Raw genomic sequence first — 9,571 nt, 5'->3', positions numbered from 1 at the left:
TACAGATAATGGTTGCGTACCATGATGAATGTACTGAATGCCATTGAATTCTACGTAAAGTGTACAATTTTGCTATGTGAAAACTCACCTCATTAAACAATCTTCTGCAATACACACGCACGATTTTATAGTCATTTATTAAAATGTGGTTTGAGGCGAGAACAAAAAAGCAGTGCCATCAGCCAACAACCCTCTCCCCCGGCGGTAAGTCCAGCCTGCAGTGAGCTCCTCCGACCACCAGGGGTCTCCGCAAGCCCTTGCGTCCTCACACACGGGCGGGCGCCTTCTCTTGCGCCCCGGTAGCGCGTGTGCGTGCCAGAGGCGTGGCTGGGGTTGGCCGCTCGCCGGTGCGACCGGCACGCTGGTCCTTGCTGGTCCCTCCTGCTGGTATCTCCGGCTCCAGAATCCCCGCGTTCAGGCCGGTCCCGGTCTTGCATCTCCCCACCCCTTAACGCCCTGCCGGGTGTCCGTTCCCCGCCCCGCTGCCCTCCGCCCCGCTCCGCCAAGGGTCCTGGCCTCAGCCTCGGCCCATGGCGCTGCAGGCGCTGCAGAGCTCGGGGGTGGCCTTCCGCAGGATCCTGTCTCACTTCCCCGAGGAGCTGAGCCTGGCTTTCGCCTATGGCTCCGGGGTGTACCGCCAGGCGGGGCCCAGCTCCAACCAGAAGGTGAGCCCGGCCCGGAGCCCGCCCCACGCCGAGCATCGGCCGGGTCGCACGAGTTTCCTTTCGCCTTTCATCCCACCCAGAGCCCTGGAGCTGCCTGTCTGCCCCGCGCCCTCCACATCTCAACCAGCCAAGTACAGACTTCGTATGGAAGTGCTCCCCGTCCCACAACGGCGTGAGCTGAGGTTTTAGGACAAGTAGGAGCCCACCTCCGTCCAGAGCAGGAGATGCAATTATGTGGAGGCGAAAGCTGATGCAGAGGCAGGATGGTAGAAAAGAAATATTTGCCAGGTGCTAGCTCGGTGTTGTGCACCTTGGCTGAACGTGGAGTTCTCTGAGAAGCTTAAAAAAAAAAAAAAAAAAAAAAAAAAAAAAAAAAAAAAAAAAAAACCTGATGCCTGGGTTCCATCAGCAGAGATTCTGATTTAATTGGGGGCGTGGAGCGGCGAGGCCTGGGCTTCAAGAATTTCAGAACCTTCCCAGGTGATTCTAGTGCACAGCTGTGCTTGAGAGGGACACGTCAATGGCTGTAGGACAGTGGTTCTCAGCCTTGGCTGCACATTAGGATCACCTGGGAATCTTTTTAAAAATCCTGATTTCTGGGCCTCATCCTCCGGAAATTATGTTTCTGTTATGGGGTGGGGCCACAACATTAGTAACAAAGAAACAGAATTTCCGGAGGATGCGGCCCAGAAATCAGGATTTTTATTAAGATTCCCAGGTGATTCTAATTGTGCAGCCAAGGCTGAGAACCGCTGCTGTAGGAGAAAATACAAAATGATCTCGTGGCTTCAGGAAGCGGAGGGACTGGTTGGAGGGCCAGGACAGGTGCAGTGAAGTCAGCTAAGCTAGTGGGGGACCGGTGGATTTATCCAGGCGCGGGACATTTACCCACACTAGTTAGGATGTGGCCGGATCGCACTGCGGGGCTGGCGGAGCACAGCAGCGGTGAGGGCACAGTTTTCCTAGTGACTGCAGATTTTCCTCTGAAAATAAAGTTTGCTTCCAAGGTGGAGACAAGATTCAAGACAAGCAGAAGAGGGACAGGCAGATATTTTTTCATTTAAACGAAGCTGTTTAAACAAAGCTTTCTAGCTGGGCTTTAGAGCGTTTGCTGAATTAATGTAAAAGGAACAAAAGTCCAAGTAGAGTTGTCTTCTGTGTGTGCAACTGTTCTGAACTGTATTGCTGTTTGCTCTAGTTCTTACACAGCCCAACAGTTCACTGTCATTTTCAGTAAACTAAGGAAATGGAAGTGTGCAGATTGCCATAGAGCCTTCTGGATTTGGATACCTGGCTGTAATCTGTCTGGCCATCTATAGTGTTGCTTGGATTTGCTGTTTCCTACCTATACTAGTTTTTGTTGTTGTTTTAATCCTCACCGGAGGATATGTTTATTGATTTTATAGAGAGAGGAAGAGGGAGGGAGGGGGGAAAGAGAGAGAAACACTTATTATTTGCCTCCTGAACACCCCAGACTGGGGATCGAACCTGTGGCCTAGGTATGTGCCCTGACTTGGAATCCTGCAACCTTTTGGTGTATGGGACGATGCTCCAACCAGCTGAGCCAGAACGGCCAAGGTTATACTAGTTTTTAATACTTTTTAAAAAACTGACAGCATATGAGAAATTATAGATTATAAGTGTATAAATTATAGGTTATTATAGGTAGTTATTTTTTTAAAAAACATTAACATAATGATACAATTTAAAAAAACATGTCCACCTGAAATCTTAAGTATCCAGTTTTTTGTGGATGACATTATGGGAAACCCAGAGCAGGCCTTAGCCTCCCGATTCTGTAGCCACCTCTTCATTTTTCCATGAAGATTTTCCTTTGAGCAGATGTACAATTCCCTCCAAGAAAAAGTCCTTCCTTTGCTTTCCCTCACTTTCATTTTCTACAGTTAACAAGTCTTGCGGGCTCCAACACCTAAGTCTCTGCCAGATCAGTCTCTATGCCCTTCATTGCCTTAGTGTCTTTTCTTTCCTCACCTGGAATCTTGCAGTTGGCCTCCAATGTGGTTTCCCAGCCTTTATTTTCTCCTCCCTCCAGTGAGCTCTTCTGCAAGAAAATTTCTTAGTATGGCATCCAGCCTCTCTATCTGTCTCATCTCCCTCCACTCCCCTGCCTGCATTCTATTCCAGCCATAGCGAACTGAGCGCAGCACACAGAACATGCCCAGTTCTCATATCCACAGTGTCTTCCTCCAACAGGATCCCTCTCCCTGTGCTTTTCCTACTACTTCCACCAGGCCTGCTTTTTAAGTCTTGCACATTCTTCAAGACTCAGACCATCAGTCCTGAAAAACGTAATTTTATAGGGAGGTTTCTCCTTCCTGTTGACCCAATTTTGAGTGAAATGAGTACATTTTGCATCCTTCTATCAAATCCATTTCCTGATGATTTGTCTGTTTCCTCAGTAGTCTTTGAGCTCTTTTCTACCACCTCCTGATCTATCAGAGCTCATTGTAGGTCCTCAGTGAGTGGTTGGCACATGGGTGAGAGTTAACATTTCCCTTTACATGATACTGTATAGAGCTTATCCTTGGGTTATTTCATCTGGAAGAAAAGTGGAGCATGTTCAGCAACATTTATATGAAAGGCAGTGTAGTAGAGTGGCTCAGCACACAGAAATTGGAACCAGATTATATCTGCTACTCGCCGGCTGTGTGTCCTTGGGCAAGGAACTTAGTCCGTGCCTTGTGGTTTTCTTCCAAAAAATTGGGATAGTAACAGTGCCTACCTTGTATGATTTGTTTTGAGAATAAAACGAGTCACTGTATGTGTGTGTGTGTATACATATATATATATATACACGTATATAATATATAAAGTGTTTAGAAGAGTGTTGGTATGACAGTAAATGTTAAATAAACATTGTTGTAACGTGTATTGATGAAAACAGCGCACATTGGTTCCAGAGACTTGCTTAAATTTCTCTTGAAAATCCCAGGTCTTTCATTAATCATAATGGCATAAAATTTTAGAACTTTCCACTGTTATCTGGGTGCCTTTCTAGGAATTAAAATTAAAATCATTCTCGCCCTAACCGGTTTGGCTCAGTGGATAGAGCATCAGCCTGCGGACTCAAGGGTCTCAGGTTCGATTCTGGTCAAGGGCATGTACCTTGGTTGCGGGCACATCCCCAGTAGGGGGTGTGCAAGAGGCAGCTGATCGATGTTTCTCTCTCATTGATGTTTCTAACTCTATCCCTCTCCCTTCCTCTCTGTAAAAAATCAATAAAATATATTTTAAAAAATAAAATAAAATAAAATCATTCTCTTTTCTTCACCTCCCAGAAAGCCATGCTGGACTTTGTGTTCACAGTAGATGACCCTGTTGCATGGCATTCAAAGAACCTGAAGAAAAATTGGAGCCATTACTCTTTCCTAAAAGTTTTGGGGCCCAAGATTATCACCACTATCCAGAATAACTATGGCGCTGGAGTTTACTACAATACATTGATCATGTGTGACAGTAAGGTAAGTGACTTTGGCCTTTGTCTTCTCTTGGGTTATTAACCTTTGTTGTTAGAATACTAGCTAAATAGGTATGTTCTTGCCGTCAGGAAATGTTCCAGCTCCTGCTAGATCAGTGATGGCGAACCTATGACGCACGCGTGTCAGAGGTGACACGCGAACTCATTTTTTTGGTTGATTTTTCTTTGTTAAATGGCATTTAAATATATAAAATAAATATCAAAAATATAAGTCTTTGTTTTACTATGGTTGCAAATATCAAAAAATTTCTATATGTGACACGGCCCCAGAGTTAAGCTAGGGTTTTTCAAAATGCTGACACGCCGAGCTCAAAAGGTTCGCCATCACTGTGCTAGATGAAGGTGGTCAAGTGTGACTGGCTTTATGACTGGCTTTATTTTTTGCCTTTGGCCAAGTGGTTCTCATATATTAATGTGCATCGGAATTCCCTAGAGTGCCTGTTAGACACAGATTGCTGGGCCCCACCCCAGAGTTCCTGATTCAGTAAGTCTGGGGTAGAGCTTGAGGCTTTGCTTTTTTTTTTTTTTTTGTAAATTGAGATATAATTGTCATATAACATTGTATTAATTTTAGGTGTACAACAGGGATATATGTATATATTATGAAATGATCACCATAAGTTTAGTTAGTATCCATACCCACACATAGTTACATTTTCTTGTGATGAGAACTTTAAAGATTTATTCTCTTAACAAGCTTCTTGCTGGTCTGAAAAACACACTTTGAGAACCAATGGTTTAGTCAGTGGCTCATTAAGGACCAGAGTGGAAATTAATCTTATCTATATGGAAGGACTGACATTCTTCCAGGAAGAATTTGCAAGTGAAGAGGATATTATAGGTATTTAGGAGCATGTGGTGCCAAGTAGTAGGAACCTCTTGGTGCCAGCAGGTGGGTGGAGCTTGATGATGAATTGTTGGAGAGCAGGTAAGATGCTCAGATCCCGGCAGAGGGTTGTCTGGTAGCGGGAACCCTGCTGGACTGTCTTTCATATGAAGGAGCCCAGTCTCTAGGAGGGCTGCCAAGAACTAGACAGGATCCCAACTTAAGAAGACCACCGGGTACTAAATCCAGTTTCCTAGAGTTAAGCTGGGCTAAGGATGACATATGGGTTCCACCAGCTGTGCCAACTCTGCTCAATGCTGCTGATTGCTTAGAGCAGTCATACTTTGACGTGCAGTCACCTAAAGATCTTGTTGAATGCAGATCCTGATTCAGTTGGTCTGGAATGGAGCCTGAGATTCTGTAATTTTGTCAAGCTCCCAGGTGATGCTGATGTTATTGGTCAGTGGGCCACACTTTGAAGGCCAGGAGGGTGAGTACTGACTGAGCAAGATTTTGAAGACCTGTCTGAACTTGGCAGGAAGCTGTGCTGTGATTATTGGTGATGTCTGCATAACCTTTGGGCCCTGAATTTACCTTTTTGGTTGAGGGCCAATCCTGCTCCACCTGCACTTTGCAGATGATAAAAACCACGGTTCATGGAGAAAATAACTTCCATAAGCTCAGGCAACTAGGCAGTGACAGGCCTTGACTTCCAGGCCAGTGGTGTTTCTATTACCTCCCAGCTTTTGCATGCCTACAGCAAGAAGGCTCCCTGCAAGACTGAGGCTAGAGTGGAGGGAAGGTTATTCAGCACAGCCTTCTGTGTGCACTTTAGTCATGCCAAGTGCGTAGCTTTGTTCTTTGCCCATGATGAATATTATGCTGAGCCTATCTTTAATTAGTAGTTTCAAACAATATTAAAAGCTCCAGTAACCAAATATTTGGGCATAATTATATGCCAAAGGGACTGTACTTTTTAATTAAATTTCTTTAGCTACTTCCTAGATATTTGTAGCCTGAGAAGGCCATTGGGATACTGAAGTTCAACAGAACCCTTTCCTATGAAGGAGCCCAATCTCTAGGAGGGCTGCCAAGATAGTGTGGTAGGGTCCTTCCTTAATTGGGGGTACTGCCAGAGGTATTTGTTGAAACAAATGGGATTTTGTAACCTGGAACAACTGCATTCAGAGTTTGTACAAATTACTGTTGCATGAGCTTGACCATAATTCCATGTTCAGCACTGATAGATGTTTGCTCTGTAATTATAAAAGTGTTTAGAATAGTCCATAGTGAAAGAGAAATTTACCATGTAATGGATGTCAGTAAAAACTTTTAATTATAAACAAAACTTCTTGTACTTTGTGGTAAAATGAACGTTGGAAGCCCAGACTAAAATTCAGGGACCTAGTTTTGTCTCTGCTACTAATGGTGCCACCTTGGGCTTGTCATTTATTCTCCCTGAGCCTCAGGTTTCTTATTTCTCAAGGGAGAGGCATGAAATATATTATAGCTACTCAAACTGTCTGTGCTGAAGGACCAATTTTTTATTTCCAGCTCATTGAGGACCAGTACTAGATAGCCTCTGAGTGCCAGTCTGCCTTTTAACATCACAAGAGTCTCAGTTAAAATAGTGGTCATGTCATCTCATATACCTGAGGGGACAAATCAGTCTTGGAAACGTATCCTTTGCAAATATTTTTGGTAGAGATGGGTGCTTTACAAAGTAGGCATTTTGAGTGGCTTTGGAAATCAAGGTACTACTCTGGGCAGAAATGTATTTCTTTATATTTTTCATTTGCATAAACAACAATACAGTCTTTTGCTTCTTTTCATGTCCATTTATTTTCTTTTCCAGCTTATCAAATATGGGGTTATTAGCACTAGTATTTTGATTGAAGATCTCCTCAACTGGAATACCTTATACATTGCTGGACGACTCCAAAAACCAGTGAGTGTTTTATTGGCTGCCACAATTAGGGACACCTCTCTGAACCTGACCTTACTTTGATCTTTGATTGCAATGAGATGGAACTCTAGAAATAGAATTAAGTTTCAGACTCCTTTTCCTCTCTAAGAATTCATTGCCAAACAATGTCTAGATATTATCCACATTACTCCTGCTCTCCCTCTGTAGATTCTTCAATTGTCTGGATGGATCAGGCACAAAGTTAGTCCTTTTGGGCTAGAGAGAATGGCAGAAGAAATGCCCAGTGCTTCAGTGGAGCCTCTGTCAGTTTGACCCAAATCACCTTATCTTCTAGAACAGGGGTGGGCAAACTTTTTGACTCGAGGGCCACAATGGGTTCTTAAACTGGACCGGAGGGCCGGAACAAAAGCATGGATGGAGTGTTTGTGTGAACTAATATAAATTCAAAGTAAACATCATTACATAAAAGGGTACGGTCCTTTTTTTCAGTAGTTTTATTCATCTCAAACGGGTCCAGCCCGCGGGCCATAGTTTGTCCACGGCTGTTCTAGAATGTGTCATGGGGCATTGTTTGTCCACTGACATATCCCAGCAGTACCTGGGACAGTGCCTGGCACATAGTAATCATTCAGCAAATGTTTGTTGAAGAAATGAGTGAACCAGGTAGTCATGCTGAGGGGAGTGGATTCTAATCCCCTTTATTATCCTCCTCAGGCCAATGGTGAGATAGTGTGGTAGGGTCCTTCCTTAATTGGGGATCCTGCTAGAGGAGGCTGTCGAGGGTAATGTCTCCCTGGGCTTCAGTAGAAACAGAAAATAAACAAAACAGGAAAAAAGTGGAGAGGACTTGAACTTTTAACTTCTATTTGAAAATGTCATGTTTCTCCTTCATGCAGATATATAGTCTATTTTCTGAGAAAAGGTCTTTTCATAGTTTGAGAACTAGGTGACATAGTCACAGTTGCCAATCTCACAGCAAGGAAAATTTTTCCTTGTGCTGTCAGAGGGTATCAGGCCCTAAAAGACAGTACCTGGATTGTTGTTAAATGTCTCCCATAAGAGTGATTATGCTGCTTCTCCTTTTGTCAATTATGGCAAAAGATTAGAGATTTATACAATACTAGGGGCCCGGTGCACGAAATTCGTGCACTGGATGTGTGTGGGTGGGGGAGTGTCCCTCAGCCCAGCCTGCCCCCTCTCACATACTGGGAGCCCTCAGGCGTTGACCCCCATCACCCTCCAATCGCAGGATCAGCCCCTTGCCCAGGCCTGACGCCTCTGGCCTAGGCGTCTGGCCCGGGCAGCGGGGACCTGCAGTGGCAGCGGGGGGCGCCGCGATCGCACGGGCTCTGCCCCTGCCCCTGCAGGATGTCTCTGGCTGAGGCGTCCGGCCCGGGCAGCGGGGACCCGCAGCTGCAGCGGCCCCGCGATCGTGGGCTTCGCTTTAGGCCCAGGCAAGGGACCCCTAGCTCCTGGGACTGCCAGCTTCGACCGTGCCCAGCTCCCATCGCTGGCTCCACCCCTACTTCCTGCTATCACTGGCCAGGGCGGAAAAGGCACCTGATTCTCCGATCATGGCTGGGGGGCAGGGCAAAGGCGGCCCTGGGGCCGCCTTTGCCCTGCCCCCCAGCTCTTAGCTCCCCCCTGGGTTTCCGATCACTGTCAGTGGCAGGGGGCTTCTTCCTGCTTTCCCTTTCGCCTCCCTGCATTGTGCCTACATATGCAAATTAACCGCCATCTTGTTGGCAGTTAACTGCCAATCTTAGTTGGCAGTTAATTTGCATATAGCCCTGATTAGCCAATGAAAAGGGTATCGTCGTACGCCAATTACCATTTTTCTCTTTTATTAGTGTAGATTAGCTTACTTGGTTGTGTCATGCAAATCTCTATTGATATACATGGCAGTCAAGATTCTCTGGCCTTGAATCTGGGTTTAAAATTTAAATGTTTGTGGAATTGTGCACCTAAAACATATATAATTTTTTAAATCAGTGTCACACCAATAAATTCAATTAAAAGGAAAATAAATAAAATTCCATGTAGAAAAACAAATTTAAGGGTGTAGCTCATTAAAATGTCCAGAAACTTTGATAAAGGCAATAGTTCATTGATATATCTATCCATACATAAAAATTTGTCAGGCTGTATCTGTTAGACTTGTATACTTTATGTAATTTTTCAGTAAGAACATTATTTTTAAAGTTCAGAAACAATAGGCTTACCTAATTAATTTCATATCTATATAGATGAATTTCTCATTTCTAGGCTAGATAACTAGTAAAGCACATAATTAAGCAAATAAATGCAGTTGAAAATTTATAAATATTAATTTTCTTTCCAGGTGTTTTAATTTACAAAATATGTTGCTTGACAGGAAGAAAAATGAATGTGGAATGAAAAGCTTAGGTCTTGTTCATTCCTGCCACTTGTTAGCTATTTATGTGAACATGGGCAACTTGTTTTATATTTCTAAACCTCTAATAATTTATCTGTAGAATGGGGACAACAATGTTTGCCCTGTCTACTTCAAGAAGGTGTTGAAAAGTGGAAGCAGAATAGAAATACTAGAAAAGAACCAGACATTTTAGAATCAGACACATCTGTTGGGTCCCAACTCTGATATTCCCAGCTATGTGACCCTGTACCAGTGCCTT

At 44.2% G+C, this 9,571-nt stretch overlaps 1 protein-coding gene across 3 annotated transcripts in view; it reads left to right on the top strand.

Moving 5' to 3' along the window:
* Positions 1-328: 328 nt before the first annotated feature.
* The window catches only part of TAMM41 (TAM41 mitochondrial translocator assembly and maintenance homolog), a 64,595-nt gene continuing 55,352 nt past the window's right edge, over positions 329-9,571 (top strand). For all 3 annotated transcript variants that reach the window (XM_059663605.1, XM_059663604.1, XM_059663603.1), the window contains exons 1-3: positions 329-665; positions 3,965-4,147; positions 6,846-6,938. In XM_059663605.1, the coding sequence (XP_059519588.1) occupies positions 531-665; positions 3,965-4,147; positions 6,846-6,938 (411 nt within the window). In that variant the 5' untranslated portion in view covers positions 329-530. The remainder of the gene's footprint in view (positions 666-3,964; positions 4,148-6,845; positions 6,939-9,571) is intronic.

Source organism: Myotis daubentonii, chromosome 14, assembly GCF_963259705.1.
Source record: "Myotis daubentonii chromosome 14, mMyoDau2.1, whole genome shotgun sequence".
Taxonomy (NCBI): Eukaryota; Metazoa; Chordata; class Mammalia; order Chiroptera; family Vespertilionidae; genus Myotis; species Myotis daubentonii.
This window is presented reverse-complemented; position numbering and strand designations above follow the sequence as displayed.